General features: G+C 52.1%; 2 protein-coding genes across 7 annotated transcripts in view; one reads left to right on the top strand and one right to left on the bottom strand.

Moving 5' to 3' along the window:
• The window catches only part of MCM3AP (minichromosome maintenance complex component 3 associated protein), a 41,036-nt gene extending 22,884 nt beyond the window's left edge, over positions 1-18,152 (bottom strand). For 2 of the 6 annotated variants that reach the window (XM_074320557.1, XM_074320661.1), the window contains exons 1-14: positions 17,788-17,927; positions 15,995-17,317; positions 15,531-15,754; positions 12,576-12,654; positions 12,186-12,330; positions 10,919-11,109; positions 8,876-9,015; positions 7,349-7,546; positions 6,776-7,044; positions 5,624-5,786; positions 3,212-3,372; positions 2,288-2,529; positions 1,908-2,104; positions 892-992 (exon numbers count right to left, since the gene is read on the bottom strand). In XM_074320557.1, the coding sequence (XP_074176658.1) occupies positions 892-992; positions 1,908-2,104; positions 2,288-2,529; positions 3,212-3,372; positions 5,624-5,786; positions 6,776-7,044; positions 7,349-7,546; positions 8,876-9,015; positions 10,919-11,109; positions 12,186-12,330; positions 12,576-12,654; positions 15,531-15,754; positions 15,995-17,213 (3,329 nt within the window). In that variant the 5' untranslated portion in view covers positions 17,214-17,317; positions 17,788-17,927. Of the gene's footprint in view, positions 1-891; positions 993-1,907; positions 2,105-2,287; positions 2,530-3,211; positions 3,373-5,623; positions 5,787-6,775; positions 7,045-7,348; positions 7,547-8,875; positions 9,016-10,918; positions 11,110-12,185; positions 12,331-12,575; positions 12,655-15,530; positions 15,755-15,994; positions 17,354-17,787 lie in introns of all 6 variants that reach the window. The other 4 variants (XM_074320762.1, XM_074320802.1, XM_074320709.1 and 1 more) reach the window with 4 other exon arrangements.
• Positions 18,064-22,460, top strand: YBEY (ybeY metalloendoribonuclease). Its single transcript, XM_019717064.2, has 5 exons — positions 18,064-18,291; positions 18,631-18,932; positions 19,853-19,981; positions 21,143-21,211; positions 22,183-22,460. Exons 2-5 carry the CDS (start codon positions 18,723-18,725, stop codon positions 22,267-22,269), a joined length of 495 nt encoding a protein of 164 aa, XP_019572623.1. The 5' UTR covers positions 18,064-18,291; positions 18,631-18,722; the 3' UTR covers positions 22,270-22,460.
• The last annotated feature ends 1,938 nt before the right edge of the window (positions 22,461-24,398 follow it).

Genomic DNA, 24,398 nt, shown 5'->3' with positions numbered 1-24,398 from the left:
GATGGTGGGCTGTGTCCCCTGCAACTAGAAACGGCAACTGGACCTGGAGCTGAGCTGCGCCATCCACAACTAAGATTGAAAGGACAACAACTTGAAGCTGAACAGCACCCTCCACAACTAAGACTGAAAGAACAACTTGACTTGGGGAAAAAAAAAAAAAAAACATTGGCTATGGCAAAGATTTCTTATAAATGCCACCAAAAGCACTAACAACAACAGAAAAACATTGGACTATGTAAAAATCTAACTTTTATGCATCAAAGGACACTCTCAAGAGAGTGAAAAAACAATCCACAGAATAGGAAAAAATATTTGCAAATCATCTATCTGATAAGGTATTGCTATCCAGAATATAAAAGAACTACAACAACGAAACACAACTCAAAATGGACAAAAGACTCGAGTAGACATTTCTCGAGAAGATACACGAATGGCCAATTAGCACCTGGAAAGACGCTCACCATCAGTGATTAGGGAATCGCCAAGCAAAACCACAATGAGACAGTACATCACACTCCTAATGGTTATTATAAAAAAAAATATATAAGATACCACATGTTGGCAAGAACGCAGAGAAACTGAAACGCTTGCACAATGCTGGTGAGAATGTAAAATACAGCCACTGTGGAAAATAGCTGGGTGGTTTGCCAGAAAGTTAAAAATAGGTTATATATCCAGCAATTCCACTGCTAGGCAAATACCCACAGGACTGAGAGCAGCGACTCAGGACAGCGCGCACATAAGGTCAGAGGGGCCAGGGCAGTCCTCACGCCTGGACACACGGGCGCTGCGGCCTTTGAGGAAGACTGAGGGTGGCTCCCTGGGAGGAGGCATCTGGAGGGGGGCAGTGCGGCCCACCAGGCGCGGCTGCAGGGCGGGGCGCCCACTCACCCCAAGGCCGTGGCTGCGAAGGCCGCCCCCGCGGCGCAGAGCTCTTCGCAGTCCCTCTGAAGAACCTCCTGGATGAGCTCGTCCACCACCTGCGCCAGGTCCTAGAGAGAGCGCCGCGGGTCAGGTGGCCGCAGGGACCCCACCTCCACCAGACCCAGCTTGTGACCGCAGCCAAAGGGCACTGGGGACCGCCACAGGCCATCGCGTTCAAACACCCCGTCCAGGGTAGAAGTCCCGTCGAGACCTCGTCACTGGACAGTTTGAAGGTGCACCGGCTTGGCTATGCTGCTTCTGGAAGGCCTCCTGCTAACCAGCAGACAGGCGCCCTCTGGGGAGGCGGGGGTGAGCCTGCTGCCGAGAATGGCCATTGGGAAGGCCCTGCTGCCACCCCCATGTCAGCATGCTCAGTGTCCGGCGCCTGCACGCCCCCTCAGCCCTCCTGGAGCCCCCCAGCTGGGGCAGTGCCCAGCGCCTGTGCAAGGCCGAGTCCCACAGCTGTGTGCTGGCCAGGCCTGTGGCTGGGCACGCGGCGTTACCTATGGCCCCCACTGTGGCTGCCTGTGCCCTGGATCTCGAGTGAGCGTGGTGACACCACCCAGAGCAGACACGTGGGGGCAGGATGGCACTGGGACAGGATGACCGGAACACTGTATCTGTAGAGCCCAAGAGGCACTTGACGTGAGGCTGCACTTACGTCACAAACAGCGTCAGGCCCATGAAAACCCTTCAGCTCATCCTCCAAAGTTCCTAGTACGACATTCCAGAGAGATGCGGGCAGCAAGCTGTGGAGCCGCACTCGGCCCTGCTCTCGCAGCTCCTCGTCTGAGACACAGGACCAAGCCTTGTGGGCCACGTCCCAACCTGCGACCCACCCTGGCTGGTTCAGAACAGTCTAGGGCCACACAAGCAAGCACCTCAGTGAATTTGGTCCATGGACATGGTTGGACCGAACCTCAGACACTGCTGAACGCGTCTGCACAGGGGCTCCTTGGAGCCTGGCCTGGAAGACCCCTTACCGCATCCGAGTACACAGGCACAGGCTTGGCAGGAAGCTCTGGGGTCACAGAGGACTGCACGGAGGACAGGAAGAGGCTGGGCGTCACACTCGGGGTTGGGGTCGGTGCTGGTGCCGGGGCGGGCACAGGCAGAGGTTGCGGGAGAGCAGGTGGGGGTGCGTCCGCCTCTGCCCCACACTCTTCTCCCCTGCCCGCACCTACAAGGGAACAGGCAAACGTGCGCACTGAGGACAACCTCCAGGCCACCCGCACTGACCTCAAGGACTGGCCACCCTCCCTGAGCTTCATCATGGGAACCAAGAACCGTGATGTCAGGGTGACACCCCCAACCACACAACAAGACAAATGCCCTGGCTGCTCCCGCAGCAGCAGGCCCTCACCTGCCGCGTCCACGCCGGGTCGCTGGGTGCCCACGGGCAGCTCTGTGGCCAGGCTCTCCCTGACATACTTGTTCTGGGAGTTGAAGCTGCACACAGGGGTATGGCGAGGGACGGGGGGCAACGGCCCTCCATTCACAATTTCCCCAACCGACACCATCAGCTTCCGGGTAACAAACCCCGACTTCCTGGCCTTGAAAAGCCCCTCTGGTTCCAGAAACGAGGACCGGTTCAGCTCAACACAGCTGCGCAGACCACAAAGGACATGGAGGCGTCATGGGGGTTCCAGCCTTCACCTCTCAGACCCGGCAACAGCACTGGAAGCCACCACCGCACTCCCCCGTCACTGGGTGGCCACATGGGCATGAGGGAGCCGCCTGGCCCTGTGGCAACAGCCACGCGTGGGGTGACACCCCATGCTCTGGGCTCGCTGCAGAGCCACCTCTGTGAGGACAGCAAAGCAGGCAGCACGCGAGAGTCGGGGGAGGGGACCGAGCCTGGCCCGGCCCGTCAGGCTGCGTGTCGTCTGCCGGCAAGTCCTGGCAGGCTCTCAACACTCTGACCGGAAGCAGGGAGGCCTGGCCTGGCCCACCAGCACCTGTCTGAGGTGGGTGGTGGCCTGACAAGGGCCACCTGAGGCCATCTTCAGAATAAGGAGGCCCTAACCTTTAAGTTCTTCAGTAACTTGTGAGAAGCACTGATTTTAGAGTCACAAAGAATTGAATCTGAACTCCAATCTGCCGACGAGCAGAGTGTGGTCCAGGGTCCCCCAGCCACCCTGAGCCTGGCTGTGTGCACCTGCACCCCTGGGAGGCGAACATGGGACGTGCCTTCTCCAGGGCCTGGCATGGCACCGGCACTTCTGGCCCTCATCAGAATCACGAGACAAGAGGAAAGGGAGAACCTGCAGCTCGCCGAGGCCCTCACCCGTCGGCAACGGCGAGGCCGTGGTAGCTGAGGAAGTCTGTGGCCTCCTCGCAGTCTCTGAACAGCAGCATCCGCACCACGCCGTCCAGCGGAAACGCGGTGGCCCGCTGTGTACTCACAGTGTATGCGACGTTCAGCGCCCGCAGTGCATCCTTGCGGATCTGCAAGCAGAAGCCAATCACTGTGGGCAGCCGTGCCAGGACCACAGAATCGGCCCATGAGGGACAGGGGTCATGCCGTCCCCACCGCCCGGGAAGCAGTCGGGCTCTACAGGCCCCAGGCGTGGCGACTCCGGCCACGTGCTCAGTGGCGGATGCCCAGGAAGGCAGGCGAAGGCAACACCTCCGTGCACAGAACAGGTTCGCAGTGAAGGCTTCATGAATGAGAGAAACTAGAAAACAAGCCATCCAGCAACGGACAGCAGCATCCACTTAAAGAAAAGCTGGGTAGCTGCTCAAAGTTATCATGGAAATGGCCGAATGCCATGGGAAAGAGGCATGACGTGAAACTGAGTAAGAGTCAGAGACAAAACTGACTCAGCATCGTAACAATGCTTTAGAAAGGGAGCCGAAGGGGCAACATGGAACTGCTAAGAAAAAGCCTGAGGGGCGCTAGGACATGGGGTGGCTTCTTCCAGGCAGCAGGTACCGAGTGCTGACTTCATGCCTAGCATTGTCAATGCTGAGAGGACAGCAGTGAAGGAAACATAGTCTTTGTCCCCATGTGGCTGACATGTTAGGGAGAGACCAACACTGAACAAAATGAACGCACAAAATACACAGTATATTTCATGGTGACAGTGCGACAGAAAGACAGAGGACAGGGAGTGCTGCCAGGGTGGGCCCTGCCAAGGAGGTGGCAGCCAACCCAAGTCCTGGAGGTGGTCCTGTGTGGCTGCGAGAGAACAGCAAGTGCAGAGGGCCTGAGGCAGGAGGGGAGGGGCCTGGAGGGTGGTGCCTGGGGCGGGGTCTGGGGTGGGGTACCACTGCAGCTGGACCAGGGCAAGGAGGGAGCAGGGGAGGAGGAGATCCCTGGGACAAGGGGACAATGTGGGGTGGGTACAAATGGTCAACATTCTAATAACATTAATCATTTTAAATGTATGAACTATCAGTCTAATTTATCAACTGCAGAGTTCCCCAAGGGACATATAGTTAATCTTTTCATTTGCTCCAGAATGCCAGTTCTACTGGCAACTGTCAGATCTGACAATGAGCACACTTGCAGAAGATTCTTTGCCTGGGATGTGACTGGCTTAACTCACTGTTTACAGGAAGACTTGGTGTGTGACCAAAGAAGAAAAATGACCTGGAGTCACAGACCAGGTCCCGGAGATGTCCCGGGCAGCCTCCTCCTCCCACTGGACCCCCAGGGCCCTCAGCAAGGATGCCAGGCAGGTGGCATCCGCAAACCCTGAAGCTGGGGATGCAGCAACGCGCCGAGCGGCAGGCTGCAGCTGGAAACCTGATTTGGAGATTCTGGGAGCGGAAGTTCACACTCTGTGCAAAGCCCCACACGTCCGCCGTTCTACCCAGAGCACAGCACAGCATGAAGTAAAGGGCACGTACTGACGACATTTACTCAAATGAATTTAGCGTCGTCAGGCTCACCCTAAAACTCAGATTAATAACACTAGGAATGTCTAAGTCAGGGACTGTGTGTGCGGTCCTTGTGTCTTGACTTCTCTGTCCCCAGGATTACCGTTTCCCTGAAAATAAGACCTAGCCGGACAATCAGCTCTAATGCATCTTTTGGAGCAAAAATTAATATAAGACCCAGTATCATATTATGTTGTTTATTATATTATATAAGACCCAGTATCATATTATCATATATCATATTATGTTATATTATACATTATATTATATTGAGACCTGGTATCATACTAAATTATATACCATACAAGATCCGGTATCATGTCATATTACATTATATTACGTTACGTTATATTATAGCATATCATATAAGACCCAGTCTTATATAAGACCCGCTATCATATTACATTACATTACATTAATATTACATTATGTTATATTACATATGACCCGGTCTTACATTATAGTAAAATAAGACAGGGTCTTATATTAATTTTTGCTCCAAAAGATGCATGAGAGCTGATTATCCAGCTAGGTCTTATTTTCGGGGAAACACGGTATATAGAGCTAAACTTGAGTTACATGGCTCTAAAGAGATTCCTCTTCTCCGAATGATAGGAACAGTAGTTTCCATTACCTTCCGTGATCAATGGTGCCAAGCCCTGGAAAATGGAGCAACACCAGTGACCCAGGGGGCTCCTGTGGGGGCTGCTAGCCCGGGAACTGCCTGAACTGTTCTTGGAACAGAGAAGCACTTACATAGCACACGTAACCACCTGCTTCCTTCTAACTCTGCGAGCACGGCGATACTACTCACCTGGTTAAAGTAGCCATGTAACAGGCAAGCGTTCAGGTAAGAAGCCGACTGGACCAACTTGAAAAACCTCACAAAATTATTACTGTTCAACGCAGCGAACGCCTGAACAGCAAATTTCACCTCTGAGGAATTTCTAACAGCAGGATGGAACTGCTGTACTTCTCTGTGAATTAAAGAAGAGAGACCAGAATTTTATTGTTAATTACACAAAACATCTGTGAAAATGGACCCGATAAAAACGGCATTTCAACCATGCTGACCAGAAGGGTCTGAATGGTGATGGGTGCGTCAGGGTCACTTCCTAACCCCAAAGCTGCCATCTTGGGCTGGACTGGTAGCAAACGTTTTCTTTAAAAAGATGACGAATGAAGTAAATAAATTCAAACAACAGTTTAAGAAATGATCATCCAAGCGTTCCTTTAACGCCAAGTGACTGCCAGCTGTGTTTGACGGCCGTGTCAAACAGACAAAATTTAACTTTGTTTTGTTTAGAAATAAACTGATTTCACTGAATTACTCAAGATGGGACAAGTGCCTACCATATATGAAAAGACTACACAGCCACTTTCCATGACAAGTTTAGCTCCAAGGCTTCATTTTTAAAACTTAAAGTCAATCCCACGTTTAGATATTCTGTGACAGTCCTTGGGGAAAATGCTAAGTGAAAAGAGTTTCGGCAAGATAAGGTAATCTTGGAACTAAAGGAGACATGGTTGTCATCAAGCCCAGTTTACCAGTGACAGGCATGGAGGCCCAGGAGCCGCTACCGTGTTTCTCACAGAAATGTCTATGTAAGTGTTGGACTGATCAAAAGGTCATTCTTTCCTCACCTCCCGCCCTAGCACTCATGTCACACAAGTCCGTCCTCTGCTATCACTTAGATCTTTGACAAGGTGTGTGCATGCGTGTACAGGGAAATATGCCTGACACAGCGAGCTACTCACAGCTGCGACCACAGGGCACCCTGTTAGCTCACTGGGCCGAGACCTGCCTCGTTTTCTCTCACTGACAAGGACAGCGATCTCAGAAGTGATGTGGGGCCGGCGTGCCATGTGCTGGTGTCAGCGCACGCTCTGGGCCCAGCGGCATTGACCACCGCCAATCCCGATGGCCATTCCCGACATCTCGGGCCGGCGCGGGCGGCGGACGCACCTGAGGATGTCCCCCTTGTTGAGGTTCAGCAGCACGTTGTAGCCCTGGAACTCGGCCTCGCTGGCGCAGGACACACCCCTGCCCCGCAGGTCCTGGTACATCTCCTTTAGGCTCTGCAAGCACTTGGTCATGTTCTCGTTGTTGATCTTGGCGTCGAAGGACGACATGGGCTCCTCACACATGAAGTGAGCGCAGTGGATGTGCAGCCGGGCACACTTCTCGATCAGGGACACGGTCGTGGGGTCGCACAGGTGCTGCTGCGTGATGTCCTGGCCGCGAGCAAGTGGGACTCTTACATGCGCGCACGTGGGGGAGCCCCCGGCACAAGCGTCTCATGCACAGAGCACAAGCACATTCCCACCAGAGGGAAGCAGCACCTACATGCCTGTTACCTGCATTGCTCAAAGTTCAATTTGAAACACAGCCCATGAAGAACACTCTAATAGGACTTTGTAATGATTTTAAATAGCAGCATGTTTTGTTACAGATAAAATGTAACTAAGACAAGGGAAGGGAACCCTGTTACTTTGGGACCCGCGCGCTGCCAGTGCCCCAGGCGGGAGAGGCCCATACCTTCCGTATGCCCCGCGTGCGGTTCCACAGGAAGTCGTACCAGTCCCGCAGGCTGCCGTCCGTCCGGTCCATGACGCGGGTCACCAAGTAGTCCATGGTCCGGCTCAGCACCGCCAAGGGCCGCAGCTCATGTGGCAGTGGCTCCTCCTGGTCGGCTGACGAGCGGCTGTACTCCTTCACGGCTGCTGCATGGTCCACCTGGGACATGAGGGGGACACGCAGCTGGGGGGCCGGTGCTGGCCAGCACCCCCAGCAGCTGTGCCTTAAAGTAAGGGGGAAATCGCACACACACTCATATAATGCCAATACTACAGAATACAATTTTAAAACGTGAAATTTCTGCTTGAAGGTGACAATCAAAATTCAAAGACAAAATAAATTGAGAAACATTTTTCGCAAATAGGACGCGGAGTGAAGAGGCCACGACATTAAGAAGCAGAAGCAATATAAGTGAAGCCACACCTGCTTGGCTCCAAGCACAGAGGTGTGACAGGGAAAGGACTTTGAAGCACTTGGAAAGGTCTTGGCCAGGCTCAAAGTGCAGACTGAGCCTACAGAGCAGAGACGAAATGCAGAAAGCAGCAGAGGCCTGGCAGGGTCGGGCCCAGCTGCCCACAAGAGCCTGGGCGCTGCATCTCCCAACTGCAAAAGAGGCTGCAGACGCACGGACAAGGGCAGAAGCAGAGACACGCAGCCTGGGCCCTAGGCCCCGCTGGTGTCATTGTCTCCTGCGGCAGGAGCCCTGGAATGCTGCTGTGACAGCTCCTGCCGACTGAAGTCTGAACTGGGTGAAGCTGTGAAACCACCAGGCAGAAGCGGAGAAGCCCCAAAGCAACATGAACAAAGGGTATAAGAGAGTGCAGCTTTCTGGGGACACAGCTGGGGCACATGCACAACACGCGTTCAGAAAGGTCATGCCCCCAACGGAGTAACTCAGTGCTTAGGCTCTATCAGAAGGAAGTAATCGAAATACCTTCCAAGCATTACACACCAATGTCCAGCAGAATTATTAATAAAATTGAAAACTTAGAAACACCCTAATGACTGCAAAATGGGGAGTTTTGACTGAGCTACATGATCAAATAATTAGCCTTCATTTAAAAAGGCTTATAAAGAGTCCATAAGAAAAGAAAATGTTCATGATATAACTTTAAGTGAAAAACATTCACACAAAATCACATCTAGCATAATCTCAAATGCGCAAAACATGAACAGGAAAGGATAGTAATAAGATTGTGAAACGAAAGAAACGTGAAAGAATGTAGTAATCTATGAAATAAATCCGCACCTACAGCTATACCTCGGGCCCCCTACACGTCTGCTCAGTAACGCCTCATGACACTGGCAGTCTAATGATGTTAACAGCACATGCCCACCACACTCTGAAAAGCACACACCCAAATCAAGTAGCCAGAGGTGCAAAACTCAGGAAGGAACAGCCGCCCCTGCCTGCACGTCCCACCTCAACCCCGAGAATCAGGTACAGACAGTGGCCCGGAAGGGACCCTGGGGGATGTGGGGCCCCACCTGGTCGGTGCCTGGGATCACTTCAAATACGCTCAGCTGGCTCCGCGTCTCCCGCATGTAGCGCTCCTTCTCGGGACACATGTCCGGGCATGTCCCAACGAAAGTCCTCGCTTTGTCCAGGTCGGTTCTTTTCACTCGAGCTAAATGACACCAAGTAAAAAGTAAGAATGTACCAGTTACCAGGAATCCAAGAAGTGCGTTTTCATGATAAAAGGAAAAATAAACACAAACATCACACACAGATCACAAAGGAAAGCATGGCCTGTCACATGGGGGGAGGGGCAGGGCACTGGGCCTGTAAAGACCCCTGAGGTCTCCTCCCTCTGGGGATGGGTGTCTGCAAGGGTCAGATGGTCACTGCACACCACAGGCAGAGGGGCACCGCGATAATGAACAATCTGCAGCAGCACGTTTCTTCAAAGGACCTGTGTATTCAATGTAACTATTCAAAACGTATTATCATTCTAAAGCTCTCAGTATTTCACCCTATTTTTAACATAACAGGGATCACGTAATGGATGTTACCTGGATCCTGACTTGAATAAACCACTATTGTTACCCACAGAATTAAGTAGTTACAAAAATATCTTGTAAGTGAAATAGAATTGAACAACTCAAAATACATTTTTATTTTGGAAAATTCCAATACCTAGTAATAACTTTATCTGGAATATAAAAATCACCATGTCAGTGGCCTAAGTCACGATGGCAGCTTTTTGTCAGTGCTGAGGTGGCACTGTCATCATTCTCACTCACAGCTTATAAAAGGAATAAACCCTACAACTAAAATTTAATTTTAAAAAACCTTTGCAAAAAGCAGGTGCTTCTGCCTTTTTTGTCCTGCACGTATTTTTTTTAATTCTTTTTTTTTTTTAAGTGTTTTTCCAGGACCCATCAGCTCCAGGTCAAGTAGTCATTTCAATCTAGTCGTGGAGCACGCAGCTTTCAGTGGCCCATGTGGGGATCGAACCAACAACCTGGTTGTTAAGAGCACCCTGCTCTGACCAGCTGAGATAACCGGCCACCCCAACTGCACATATTTTTAATGTTAACACAATGCTCACTTTTGAATAACAATGCATCACATGGTTCAACAGCTGGAAGGTACGAATGTGAGGACACAGCAACCGTGCCACCCTGCTCCCCTCTCCTGACAATCAGCTCAACAGTCCCTTCCCTAGTTCCGGTGACCATTTATGCACACGTGAGCAAGTACACTCACACACGGACACACACACTGTTCCCCCTTTGTACACAAATGGCAGCACACCACAGACTTCCCACGCCTTGCTTTCTTCACTTCATAATAAATCTTGGTTTTCCATAAAGAAGCCCCAGTCTCCTGTCAGGCCATTTACAAGCCTTCTGTGGACAACCAGTGTCCAATCTTTGCCGTCACAAGCCACCTGTGTATGAATCTCTCTCTCTCACAGTTTGTGGGATACACCCCTGGGCAAGGAATGCTGGGTCAAAGGTAGTTCTCCTGAGCCTCCCAGGTACCGCGCTCCACCCCCCACTCCACCCGTGGGGTACAGCATCCCCAGGGCTGTCGTCTGCCCCTCTTCCTGTGTGACAGGGTGGGCATCTGTCCACACATTTCAGAGCCAATCCCCAGTACTTGTTTTTCTGTAACCTGTCAGAACCTTTCCTATTTCCCCACTGGGGGCGGTCTTTTTCGTACTGACTTGTACAAGACTTTCTGTATTAGGGAAATTGGCCCTTGGTGTGTGCTAAGTTTTTTCCCGGGTTGACATTTCTTAGTTTTATTTGTGGTGACTTCTGTCAAACAAAATTTTTACTCTTCTTCATGTGCTTTCTGAATATCTAAAACCTGCCTTTTAAATTGTTTAATTTTGCATGGATCCATGATTTGTAGACTTTCTTCGAAAAATAAAACTAAAAACGTATCCGCATTATAGGCACGTCGACTTGCAGTCCCTCAGGAGACTAGTAAACAAAGGTAGCAGGAGGCTGGCCACACCGCACCTCCTGCCCGGTGCCCACCTGCCCGGGGCTGGGCCTCCAGAGAGGCAACCGCCATACCTTGCCGCATGACTCTGTCCCTCTGATCCAGCAGGCGGAACTTCTCCTCAGATGTCTCGGCCACAGTGCCTATCAGGGCACTGAGTGAGGACACACACGGCCCGGGGCCCTCCGACACCTCGGAGCCCGAGTCAAAAGGGTCCCCCTCCAGCGGGTGGGCCTTCAGGAGACCGGGTTTCTTCACGGGGGAGCTGCCAAAGGAGCAGCACGTCAGGCGCTGAGCCCTCAGTATTCACCCATTTCCACTCCCAACACCCCCACGTCTGTCGAGGCTTTCCACGCCGCAATGAACAAGCACTGAGGTGAGGTGGCCGCAGTGACGCTGAGGCTGGCGCTGAGCAGAGGTAGCACTCAGGCCAGTCACTCAGGTGAGTTAGACAGTTTGAAATATTTCCTATTTTTTACAGATGAGCTGAGCCCACTGAAACAGCTGAGATGAGTATCTACAGAACTCTATCTCAAAGAAATAAAATTCAGCCTTAAAAAAACCACGTTGCCCCCGTGAGAAAACATGCCCACGTTTTCCTAGGGAACTTCACTTCAGGAGGAGGATGGTCTAAACGGGCGTCTGTTCTCTCTCAAGTCCCCATTTTCTAGCTGGCTTTAGCATTCTGGGAACTCGAATGTTGAAGGAGACAGAAGACAGGTTGAGAAAGAAAGAAAAGCAAAAGCACATCTGTTCACTGCCCAACAGAGAGTGAGGAAACGCTCCGCAGGTGGGCCGAGCCCGTGAAGGACCTGAATGCAGGCCTGTGGCAGGACGCAGGCCGTTTGATCAGAAGGGACAGACTCCCACAGGCAGGTGGGGAGCTGCGGGAAGCACACCGGCCCCCGCTGTGACGGTCTCACCAAGAGGAGCTGACCTATCAGATGTCATGCAGAAACTGCTGGAGTGGCTGTTAGGTGGACGTGGTTATCACTGCCAGCTACAAGTTCTAAAGGAACAAGTGACCGCTTCTACCTTATGGCAGTGAGAACCATGTGACAGCAACTGCATGGCATGTGTGACCCAGGAAGAGACTGAGGAGCCCAGGGCCTCTTCACAGCCCTGGTAGGTGGCTCTCACTGTCACCCGTGTCCCCTCCCAGTCCTTTCCTCACCTGTTTTCCTCTCCTCCACCATTCCCGTCAGCCCTTAGCCCCTACTCAGGTGTCAGCCTGTCACCCCTCTTCCCTTTCAAGCTCTGGCCTGACTGCTGTGAAGGCCCTCGTGTTCACTGACTTGAGAGATCAAAGGACAAACATGCAGTGAGGAAGGCCCCACGCACCTTTTGGTCATGAGGCTGCCGGCTGCAGCCCTCCCCAGCGGCTTGCCAAGAGGGGAGTGCTGAAAGGGCGTGTCCTCCGTGCCCTGGCCAGCATCACCCTCGCCTGGTTTCTTCTCCTTGAGGGTAAAGGGTTTCTTGTTGGGACCTGAGAATGCAAGAGTCAGAACAGAATTTGTGATGTCACATGTCAATCAACACTGGATTTCTTTACCTTCTTTTTGAGAAAGTAAAATTCTTATAATTGCTACAGAGGTCATAAAGGTGCCCAAGGAAGCAGAGACATAGGATCCACACAGAGCCCCCGCGGCCTAGGGAAGGGCTCCCACTCAAAGCTCAAGGTGCCTTGCACACAAAGCATCAGAGACTGTGAAAGAGCAACTGGAAACTCACTTATTTTCTTCTTGTGCCAAAAGATAGCCACGTCCTCGTGCAAACCTTTTCCCTTCTTCCGAGCTAGGGCTGCAGACGCCTGGGGAAAAGTCCACAATACCACGTGTGAGGGTGAGCGGAGACCACAGCAGCCACACATGCTGCTATGGGACATCGGCGGCCTCCAGGCTCAGCGGCCACCATCCTCGCCTCCCTACCTGTCTCACATCTGGCATCTGCTCTTCTCCATTTTGAAATGACTTTACTGTGACACAACCCATAAGCTTGGCCTCATGGCATTTGGTGAAATAATTCTCATCATCTGGCAGCATACAGCAATGGAAAGATACAGCCACGTCACACACACAAAAGGAAGCTGCAGAATAATACCCACAAGATACAATTTATCACAAAACCAAGTGTGAAAACATCTAGAAATACACACACCACACTAGGTGACCATGTTTGCTCCTAGGTAATGACAGATGGGGGTGACCAGGGGACCTCAGTGTTGTATCAATGTGCTTACGTGTCACGTTGTATATTTATTATGTAAATACTTTTTAGGGTTCAACCGGGTTAAGCACATTGCAATAGCCAAACAGTAACTTTAAAAAAAAATGAGGACTACCACATGACCCAACAATTCCACTCCTTGTTAATAAACGCAGCAGAACTGAAAGCAGGGCCTTGAGAGAGATTTGCATACCACGTCACGGCAGCATTATTCACAGTAATCAAAAGGTGGAAGTGAATAAACAAAACGGGGTCCATCCACACAGTGGAATAGTATTCAGCCATAAAAAGGAGTGAAGTATACCACAAAGCTTGAAAACATTATGCTAATTGGAAAAAGCCAGATGAACAAAAGGACACATACTGTATGATTCCACTTATATGAACTATCCAGAGGAGGCAGATTCATAGACAGGAAGTACTTTAGAGGTCACCAGGGGCGTGGTGGTAGGGAGTTACCACTTAATGACTAACGAGTGTTTGGGATGATGAAAAAGCCTGGAAATAGAAAACAGTGATGGCTGCACAACATGGTGACTGTAATTAATGCTACTGAAATCAAAATGAATCAACAGGAAGGAATAATTAGCAAAAAACCAAAAACTGCACATATTTGGCACAGAACTTCCACTCTCAGGAATTTAAACACAGGATCTACACTAATCAGAAACATATGCACAAAAATGGCCACAGGGAGAACACTGGCCAAGTCAGTAAGGCCACAGGATCGCACGCCCTTCTCATCTAGGCGACCGACTTCAGAGAACACTAGTTACCAGCAGCCTGTGCAGCGTGATCCCACCTGTGCAAAGACAGCATGCCTGCACACCTGCAAAGGCAGTAACCAAAATACTCACAGTTGCAACCGTGGTGGAGAGAATTATGGGTGATTCCGTGCCCCTCCCATAGTATACTGACAGGCAACACTTCTATCATTTAACAAAGGTATGAAAACATGCTTTCTACTTCATAAATTCCTACAGAACTTAGTTTTTCCCACAAGAACATTTAGGAAAAATCATAAAGACATAGTCATATAATGTGAGCAGTGCACGTATGCAGACGCTCTACAACTAATGTGCCTGGCACACGTGTGCTGCTTCTACACAAACTTCAAGTCAGGGTATGAATCAGCCAGTACCAGCAGTTACCTCAAAAGAATGGGATGGCAAGCACAGTGCACCTTTTCTGTATTGTTGGAATGTTTGCAGCGATCGCATATTACAACCAAATAAAATCAAACACAAAATAAGAAAACTCAAGTTTGGAAAAGTGCTGTGTGGTTACAGGGCCACTGCTGTGCGCTTCAGAGCAGTCTGACTTCGTGGGGCTCACTCAGCACTGTGCTCAGTAGGGGCTGCTTCTCAGTGATGATTTCAGTTATGAAATAAATAGTGCTAGCCTAGCCTCTCTAAGCTAAGAATAAAATAATAGTACTTCCCTACATTCTAACAAGCAAGCGACAGATGAAAAAAATAGGTTTTAAAGTTACAAAGTTCACTCGGGAGTAGAGTTTCTAGGCAGGAATTTCCCGCCTGTTCTCAGGAATTTTTTTTGCTTTCCCGTTCCCAAATCCCAAGACATAAACTGTTTTCTGTTCTCCATGATGAATCGTTTCCACAAAGTGATGGCCGATACTAGCAACCACCTGGGTTCAAGGAGCCAATTTTCCTGATTTCCCAACCAACTTTTCTCGGGATTTGGGAATGGAAAAAGCAAGAAAAATTCCCAAGGGGACGGCCCGGTGGCTCAGGCAGTTAGAGCTCCAGGCTCCTAACTCCGAAGGCTGCCAGTTCGATTCCCACATGGGCCAGTGGGCTCTCAACCACAAGGTTGCCAGTTCGATTCCTCGAGTCCCGCAAGGGATGGTGGCGACCCCTGCCACTAAGATTGAACACGGCACCTTTAGCTGAGCTGCCACTGAGCTCCCGGATGGCTCAGTTGGTTGGAGCGCGTCCTCTCAACCACAAGGTTGCCGGTTCGACTCCCGCAAGGGATGATGGGCTGCGTCCCCTGCAACTAGCAACGGCAACTGGACCTGGAGCTGAGCTGCACCCTCCACAACTAAGACTGAAAGGACAACAACTTGAAGCTGAACAGCACCCTCCACAACTAAGATTGAAAGGACAACAACTTGACTTGGAGGGAAGTCCCGGAAGTCCACTCTGTTCCCCAATAAAGTCCTGTTTCCCTTCCCCAATAAAATCTTTTAAAAAAAAAGAAAAAGAAAAATTCCCAAGAACGGGCGGGAATTCCCGCCCAGAAACCCTAGCGATAAATAGGAAAAATGTCTAAGAGATACATTGTGAGTAGTACATTTATTTCCCATTGTGGGTATTACTAGGTTCAAGGAGCCGATTTTCCTGATTTCCCGACCAACTTTTCTCAGGATTCAGGAACAGGAAAGCAAAAAAAATTCGCGAGAATTCCCGCCTGGAAATCCTACTCGGGAGTACTCACATGATCAAAAAAGTACACCACAGCAAGCTTTTTGTTGCGTCTTATATAGATGCGCTGCACTTTAGCGATTTTGCCGAAGTGGTTCTCCAGAGTAGCTCTGTTGTTGAGATAGTCGGGAATGTTCTTGCACTGGATCGCCGTGATTTCAGCAGGAGGGAAGCCCCCAAGACTGTCTGTGCTCTCACTTCTTTTACTCTGACGCCCAGGAATTCCTCTTAGAAAATCTAGGGGATCAGAAGACAGGCACAGAACCACATTAGACCTAACATTTTCAAACAGGAGGGACCAACTATGCAAGAACAAAGGAAGAGCATGGACGTGAGACTCACTCCGAGACCCTGTGGTATATTAATATCCCCAATGCTCATAGGGAACTTACCGGAAAAAGCAAGCTCACACCCAGGGGAATTTACTAAGAACTGGCCAGCAGGATTTACTGTATGTTGTACATGTTCAGAGCTCACCTTCTTTTTTATCTCTACTTTCAGTTTCTTCCTCTTTATTCACAACTGGAAGCCGGGAAGGTGTCAGAACAGACTGACTCCCTCCTGGGATGGCCATGTGGTCATTTTCCCCCGACTCGGCACAGCCGATTTCCTTTCTAGATTCCTTGTTGCCCAGACGACCAACTTCTTTATTGCTTTTAAACACATCCTGTATTGTCCGCCCAAACAGGGTGCCTCCCCGGGGTCGATTCAGACGGACAGGCCGTTTATCGGGAGGATGATCACCCCGCGACAGAGGGTCCGAGTCTTCGGCAGCATCGTGGCCGTGTCTCCTCGGGGAGCGGTCCTGGTCCTCCTTTCTTTTCAGTCCTTTCATGAGGCTGGGCACCGGCTCCACCGGGGAAACTGCTTCCTCACAGCCTTGTCGGATACCCGTTTTGCTAACTGGGAAGGGTTCCCCCAGAGATCCTGAAGATATGGGGAAGCTAGTGAAGCTACTATTGAGACTTCCAAACAGTGATTTGGGGCCTCGCTTCTCTTCCTCCACATTTTGGTTTGACAGAGCAGAGGTGAAGGGCGATGATGAGTTACTGTCAACTGATTTTGAAAAGGTAAAATTTGAATTGGTAGCTGAACCACTTGTCACCTGAGTAAAAGGAAATGGGGCCAGTCCCCCAGGTCCACTACTAATGGGGTGGGAAAATGTGAAAAATCCAGAAGTAATTTGGCTCTGAGTTTTCTCCGGCTCAGATTCAGCCCCCAGTATTGGTCTGAACACTGAATTTTCCAGAGGTTTAAAGCTGAATTCTGATTTCCCAAAACCAGAGCTTGCGACTTCTCCAGTTTCTGGTCCAAAAGCAGACGTACCTGGGAAAGCCCCAAGGTTGGGTGACTTAAAACTAAATCCTGAGGTTCCAGGCGCACATGAACTTGAGGGTCCAGGGGCAGCTATAAAGGCCGGAGTGTGTTCAAGCCCAGAAAAGAGTCCAACGTTTGAGGTGTGGGAGAATCCTAATGTTTGTGCTGAAGGAGAATGACCTACTCCAGAAGCTGCTGGAAAGCTGGGTACCTGTGAAAATCCTGAGCTTTTCCCAGGTAATGTGTTGTTTTGTCCAAAAAGAGAAGGCTGACCAAATCGAAATGGCGGCTTAGTTGGAAATGGCCCTATGGAACTATTACTGGAAGATGGTGGGAAAGCACCAGGCTGCTGCCCGCCGAAAGGGTTAGTTGGGTTCATCTTCTGATCCGGTTATGCGAAAGTAATAAGTACTCCAGGTACAAAGCAGTCCTCTTCCTTAAACAGTCTGTTGAACTAGGGACTTCCCTTCATTTGCACATAAGCTGAAACACAAAAATTCACATCACCAGAGCTATGTCCTGTTGGAAGACCAAAAAAAAGAATTTTTAATCACATGTCACACTAAATCACTTAAAAGGCACACAAAGCAAAGGACCGAATAGTATTTTCTGAGAGCCAGTGGTTTTTTTGTTTGTTTGTGGTGGGGTTTTTTTTGGAGTGTGGGGTAGAGGGTGGTACAAATAAATTATTGTTACCGAGCTTTAAAGTGTCACTAAAAACAAATCATTTTACTAAATTCGTAAATTCACGAAAAACTCCAAATGTTAATTTAATAAATGAATACCGTTACGCTCTTCAAGTTTCTCTTGACCTGCCAATCTCCATAGCCAGAAGGTTACATTGTAACACTATCAAACATCAGTGTTTCAGTGTTGCCACCCATCGAATTTTTCTCAGAGTTTCCAGAGCACTAACTACTATTTCCAAACACAGAAATAAAACCTTCCTATACCTGGGCGACTGTCCGAAGGAAGTGGCTTGAAGGTCCAGGGTACTCACGCGGAGAGGCCGGGGTAGGGCGAGGAGCGGAAGCTGCACGACCCCAAATCTGCCGCGGTGCCGTAGGTCCGCGCACAGGCCGCGTCCTGGGCCTGGCGCCCGCCGTCCCGCCCCTTTAGCGACGCGCGCGCGGCGGTACCGGAGAGCCGCACGAGGGGAAGGGGAGGCCGCCACCCGGCTCGGGCCCCACGCCGCACCCACTGTCCGGCTCTGGGACGCCGCCACCTCCCGGCTCGCGGCGCCCTGCTGGAAGAGCAGACACTGACCGCGAACGTCGGAGCAAGAGCTTCCTTAAGCGCCGCGGACAGAAAAAGTCGCGGACCAACTTCCGGTCCTTCCAGCGCAGCCCGGCCCCGCCCGCTCCCAGCCGCGCTGGGGTTCCGCTCTCCGACCGGGCGGCGGCAGTGGGGTTTCCGGTGCGCGGAGTCCCGGCCCTGGTCCGCGGGTTTCGGCCCCGGTACGTGCGCAGGCGGCTTCCTCCCCCCGAACTGCAGGAGCCTGCGCTCCCGGGGCCCCGGCCTCCGCTCAGCGGTTCCTGGGAAGCCCCGAACCAGGCCGGACGCGCCCCACCCCCACCCCACGCCCCCGCCTCACCTACCCCACCCCCATGCACCCGCCCTCGCTTGTAATGGCCGCTTTGTCTCCACCAGCCTGTTTCCTAAAGCTGCTGTTATCCACTCTGGACGCCTGACTAGGGCTTCCTTTTATATCGTCCTTATCGTAAAATGTAAACTGTAAGTTTTCCAGTGAAAGTGCACCACATAAGATGATTGTGTATGTATGTGTGTTTTTGCAGGACTCGCCATCACTTTCCACGCTGACTGGTCTTTTCAAACGCGCACCGCCGGCTCCTTTGCAGGCACCGGACACGCCGCGGGTGCTGCCGCCATGAGCCTGGGGATCCGGAACCTGCAGCGCGCAGTCCCGCTCCGCAGGGCGCCGCTGCGCCGCCAGGTGGAGCTGCTGAGGCGCATCCTAGGGGTCGGCGAGTTCGACCTGGGGCTCGTCTGCGTGGACAACGGGCGCATGCAGCGCATTAACCGGGTCTACAGAGGGAGGAACGTCCCGACCGATGTGCTTTCTTTCCCGTTTCATGAGGTAAAATGTGTTTCCCTCCGCACCTCGTCTCGCCTGCTGTCCAGTGTAAATTTCCTATATTGATTATACACACGGTTTTTGGGTTTTATTTTGAAAACTTTCAAATACACACACAAGTAGAGTTCATCCCAGGGATTGGCCGAGGCCCATCACTGGAGGAATGGGGAATATCGGTGAATCAGAAGGACAGGGCCTCTGCAGTTTTGAACGTGAATCAATAGGAAATAACCAATAATGAATAGGTAGGTATGGTGAGAAATTCAAACAACACTGAGCGAAGGTGCAGGCCTGGGTAATGTTTTAACAAGCACGTGACGGCCGTCAGGTTACTGTCTCCGTCATGTGAACGCCTCTGCAGGCGGTACAAACGGAAGCGACCCTTTTGGAAAGCAGCTTGGTGACAAGCACCTAAGACATGTGTCCTTGAATCCACTAGTGTCACACCTACGAAGCTCAACCAACAGAAGGAACCGATGACATGTTAAATGTGTAATATTAAAATGTCCACTTACATTTTCCCTAAGAGGAAGGAAAACTATTAACACCCTACATAAATATGTCACCATAGGTGACTGACTTAATGTGAACAGAACTCATTTGAACTCACTTGTCTTTATGGTCTTTAAGTACGAAAATGTGAACGGCTGTTTGGGACAAAACACCACGTGGAAAGAACAGAAATACAAAATTGTATAAACGTGGTAATATAACTCCTAGAAGGATCTGTGTGATTAAGTATTGGGAAGGATGAAAGAAGTGGTGGAAAGTAACTCATTTGACGAGGTGGAAACATGTTAAGTGGCTCGTGTGACTGGCTCAGCGCCCCTGCCCCATAGGAGTAGTGAGAGGATGAATCTGTAGGCCTGTCGTCATTGATTCCCGAGGTCCTGTTCTCCGAGTCTGTATTTCTTCTTTTGCAGAATCTGAAAGCAGGCGAAATTCCTCAGCCAGATTTTGCAGAGGACTATAATCTAGGGGACATTTTCCTAGGAGTGGAGTATATCTTCCAGCACTGCAAAGAAAATGAAAATTACTATGACGTCCTGACTGTAAGTGGGAATGCTGAAGTGACAGATCCTGGCCAACACAATAAAAGCCCTGCCCTTCATCCAGGCCACGAGAAGAGGATGATGATGTGCCACCTGCATCCACACTGTCACCCACCTACAGGACGAGGGTTATGGAGGGAGGCCCACAGGGAGAGAAGCCCGGGTGGGGGCTGCACGCCCTGTGGCAGTGTTGGGGGCCGGGAGGGCAGGGAGAGCTCGCTGCTGAGATGGAAGCTCCCACAAAGGGCCTTGTGTTTAGTTTTCACCTCAAGCTCAGCAGCTGTGCACCTAACTCAGACTTGCTGAACAAGCTTCTCAGGAAACTGCCCGAGGTGGACAGGATTCTAGCGTCCAGGACCGTCCAGATCTGTCTCCTCAGCTTAACGTAAAAATGAAAAGCTGGCGGGGGTGGGGTGTCCTAAAAGAGATGTGTGTGATCGAGTCGTATTTTAACTTCCCCAGGGATTCAACTGAGGGGTCTTCCTTTGGCCCAATAACCACATCCTGAATTACGTTTGGGGGGTCCTGGTGCTTCTGTGTGACTTGAAGTAGAGTTTCCCAGCGAGACCCACTGTGAGGAGAAGGAGGCTGTCCTTCCTTCCTGAGTGACAGCAAACCCAGTGTAGGCAGAGCTGATCAGCTCAGTCCCGCTCTGGGACCTCTGGCCAGCAGCATGCACCCCGGGATCTGGGGGCAGTGTGGACATCTGCTCCCACTCCTCGTACCTCCTGAGGATTGTTACGAAACGGAGGGCCAGGGCACACCTCCTGGGGTCCTCACGCCCAGCACAGGGCCAGGCCAGGCCACTGTCCGCCCTGCTGGCCCCCAGCTGCATGTAGGCCCTGCGAACAGGCCCCGTAACGTACCCTCCAGGTACCCCTTCCTCCATGGCTCCCCACCCTTCGGCCCCTCCCCGGGCCCTGAGAGCAGCTGTCTCCTCAGGAAATAACCACTGCCCCTCCCCTCCACCTTGGGAGGTCCCCATCTTCACACCCGTGACTTCACTGCCCACCCACACCCTCCCACAGCCCTGCCTGGGCCCAGAGGAGGGCTCCTAAGCCCCCACCAGGCGTGGGCTGGGCTCGCCCTGCCTCCATCCTCTCCTGGCTCATGGCTTGGTCATGACCAGCCCCTGAAGCCACTTCTCAATTGTTCCAACAGGTGACAGCCACCCATGGGCTCTGTCATCTATTGGGCTTCACACACAGCACAGAGGCCGCGTGGCAGAAGGTAGGCACCGTCCCCCATGGCCATGGTTGCCCCACCTGCCCCTGACAGTCAATGCTGAAAACCAAAATGGAAAAAACAGTAAAATAGGAAATTTAACCAATGCCTGCTTTACAGAAGACTCACAATGTTTGTTTTAAACAGTGGACTCCCCAGATGCTGTTAACTGCATTAACTCACTGTTGAAAGGAGGCTCTGAGCAGAGACACTGAATTCTAAAAACTCTATGAAATTCTAATGGCTTAAAGTTTTAAAATCTTTACAAAAGAAATCGTGATGGTATTTATCAGTTGGGAACAGGACTTAAAGTGTGCAGGCGTCTGGTAGAGACCTGTTGTGTAAAGTCACGAGGCAGGTGGCTTCCTTGGAACGTGCCAACCTGTACCCACTCAGAGGTCCGCGTGGTGTATGGTGTGTGTGCCATGCTGTGTTTAATAACCTCACACGGTATTTGTAGTCACACGGTCGGGTTCTCTGAAAGGCATAAAGCCTTTTCATTAACAAGAGTCCCTGAAGCACTTGTCCTGTCCCCGAACCGCCCTAGGCTGGGTCCACACCAGCCACACCCTAGCTCTGCCGCCCCACTTCCCCCCCTCACCCTGCTCGCCCTTCCCACCACCTCTACACCCCAGACCAGGAGTCCTGCAGGGGCCCCAGCCCTCCGGGCCCAGACTGCCCTTCCCCCCAGGAGGGGGCCATCTGTACCCCTGGCATCCTTCTGGCTGGTTCTGCGACCCCAGGCAGGCTCTCCCCTTTCCTACCCGAGGCCACCACCTCAGCCCCAGCCCAAGCCCCGCCTGCCTCCACCGCTCACCCACCGGCAGCCTGTCTGCACCCCTTTGCACAAGTCCATGTCCCTGCCTGTCACCCTGTGTGAGGAGCCCCGAGGCCAAAGTTTCCGGGGCCACAGCCCTGAGCCGGGGAGGCTGGGCTGGCTGGGCATGTCCAGCATGGTTTCCGTCCCTTCCTTTCAGATGTACCTGAAGGAGATGGAGGTTCTGGAGGAGCTGGGCAGGCACACCGGGGCCCGGCTCCAGCCCCTGAGCAGGGGCCTCTTCTGAGGGTCGCGGCCCAGGACACAGGGACGCCATGGGAGGGGAGCCGACGCCTCCCTTTGGGCTCCGCCAAACTGAGGGCCCTGCTGCTGACTGCCCAGGAGTTGACCCATTGCTTACAATACGAGTGAAATTTCCATTCACGTCAGACATGTTATTTCCAGCACTGTAAATAAAACAGTTCTAAACTCTTAAAATGGGGAGACGGAGCATCTCCCCTCCCCTCCCTGGAGTCCTGCCTTTGGTAATGAGGCCTTTCTGTCCCCCACCTCTGCAGCCACTCAGAAGGGTGAGGCACGTGGCTGGGGGGTGGGGGTACATATGGGCGGGAGCAGGTTGGGGGGGCCAGGCACTGAGCCCACAGGGGCCTGCACTACCCGGGCCTCCCTGGTAGCTGCGAAAGGCCAGCCTCTCAGATGCTCTTGGGTCCTAAAATCCGGGGATGCTACGATGCTGAGGATTTGCTTTCCCCACGAGTCAATTTTAGAGACATGAAAACGCATTTCCCACCGGATTTGTGTCCTGTCTCAACCTGGCTGTGGATCCCGGGCTCTTGGGGACAGGGACTTGGGCCTGTGGCCCTCCTGAGTCACCATTGGCTACACGTGGCCTGCTTGGCAGCTAAGTTTGTTCTCAGTTTAAACTCAACGTAACGAGCCACAGAGCTCTTGGCTCCGAATCCTTTCTGCGACTGAAGGGGTCCTGAGACTTGGTGATCCTGTCACATCCGGGCACAGGCTGGGTGCTGGGGGGTCAGGGGTGGGAGGTCCAGCTTTACCAGATGACGCCCAGTATTTCTGGTCACTTGCGCCCCCACAGCCCGTAGCATGACCTCAGGGTCCAGACCCCGACTTGGGCACACCGACCCCTCCTCTTGGATGGGCGTCCATGCGTGCACCGCAGCCGTCCTGCATTTCTCCTGTCACCAGTGACGCTCTGCTGTGAGGTGACTGCTCAGGGCTGTGCCATTTTCCTATTGGTTTTTCCTGATTCAGAGATTTCTATGTATCTCTGAAAATACAGAATGTGGTCAAGTGTCCTTCTGACTTGATAGGAGAAAAGCCAGCCCACTGTCCAGCAGCAGCTGTGTCATCTGCCACCAGGCGTGGAGCTGTCTTGGCTCTATTTCATTCCACTGATCACTTGTGCCCCCAGGGCCCTGGTTCCAGAGCGGCCCACAGACCCGGTGTCTGCCCGGCGGGCCCCTCCTTCTCCAGGAGGCGCTTGGTCCCTGAGCCCCTTATGTCCTGCGTGTACGCACACCCAGCCCCCATAGATCCATGGCTGGCAGAGTGTGCTGAGGCTCCAGCCACCTGCGCGGTGCCTCTCGCTTCACGGGTCTTGGACTCTGCGTCACTGCCATCACGGCACAGGTGGGCACAGTGTAGGAGCCCCCAGAGCCCCCTCACCACGGGTCCGAGCGCTCAGCCATTCAGAGAAAACTACTCACAACAGGAGCTTATGCAGACCCCACAAGTTAAGGCCTCAGCCTCACCAGACCCCCCCACTTCTGACCAACTTTGCTACAATTTGGGTTCAGACGACCCCTCCTCCGGTTCAATAATTGGAATGGCTCACAGAACTCAGGCAAACCCTCGTACATGACCACAGACACGGATAACAGCCAGATGAAGGGTCCCTCGGGTGACGTGGGGGGGGAGGGGCCCAGGGTACAGGAACTCGTGCTCTTAGAGTCGGGTGCATCACCCACGCCCCCAGAAGCTTCACCAACCCCATCGCTTAGGGTCCCATCACCCAGGTACGATAGAGTCAGTCACTTCTAAGGTTGGGGGTGGGGTGAAGGCCCAGCCCTCTCATCCCTGGTTGGTTCCCCTGGCGACCAGCTCCATCCCGAAGCTCTCCAGGGGCCCAGGTCCCCTCATTAGAATAATGTCAGGTGTGGCTCTCGGGGGCTCCTCTCACCCCATCACCTGGGAATTAGAGGGTTCCGGGAGCTCTGTGCCAGGAACTAGGACGAAGACCAAATACATGTTTCTTACGTCACAATATCACGTCCTGCAAAGCCCCAACCACCACCTCAAGGCACCTGACCCATGACCTCTTCCCAGGCAAACCCATCCCGCTTCCAGGGCCTGCTCTGACCTCTTCAGCTTCCCCAGGCTGGCTTGAAAGGG

The sequence above is a fragment of the Rhinolophus sinicus genome, linkage group LG01 (genome assembly GCF_036562045.2).
Source record: "Rhinolophus sinicus isolate RSC01 linkage group LG01, ASM3656204v1, whole genome shotgun sequence".
Classification (NCBI taxonomy): domain Eukaryota; kingdom Metazoa; phylum Chordata; class Mammalia; order Chiroptera; family Rhinolophidae; genus Rhinolophus; species Rhinolophus sinicus.
The sequence above is the reverse complement of the archived record's forward strand: the minus strand, read 5'-3'. Positions and strand labels throughout refer to the sequence as shown.

Coding starts and splice junctions, on each gene's coding strand:
- YBEY (XM_019717064.2), top strand. CDS start 18,723: ATGAGCCTGGGGATCCGGAACCTGCAGCGCGCAGTCCCGCTCCGCAGG. Junction 18,933..19,852: donor TTTCTTTCCCGTTTCATGAG/GTAAAATGTGTT, acceptor CTTCTTTTGCAG/AATCTGAAAGCAGGCGAAAT. Junction 19,982..21,142: donor ATTACTATGACGTCCTGACT/GTAAGTGGGAAT, acceptor TTGTTCCAACAG/GTGACAGCCACCCATGGGCT.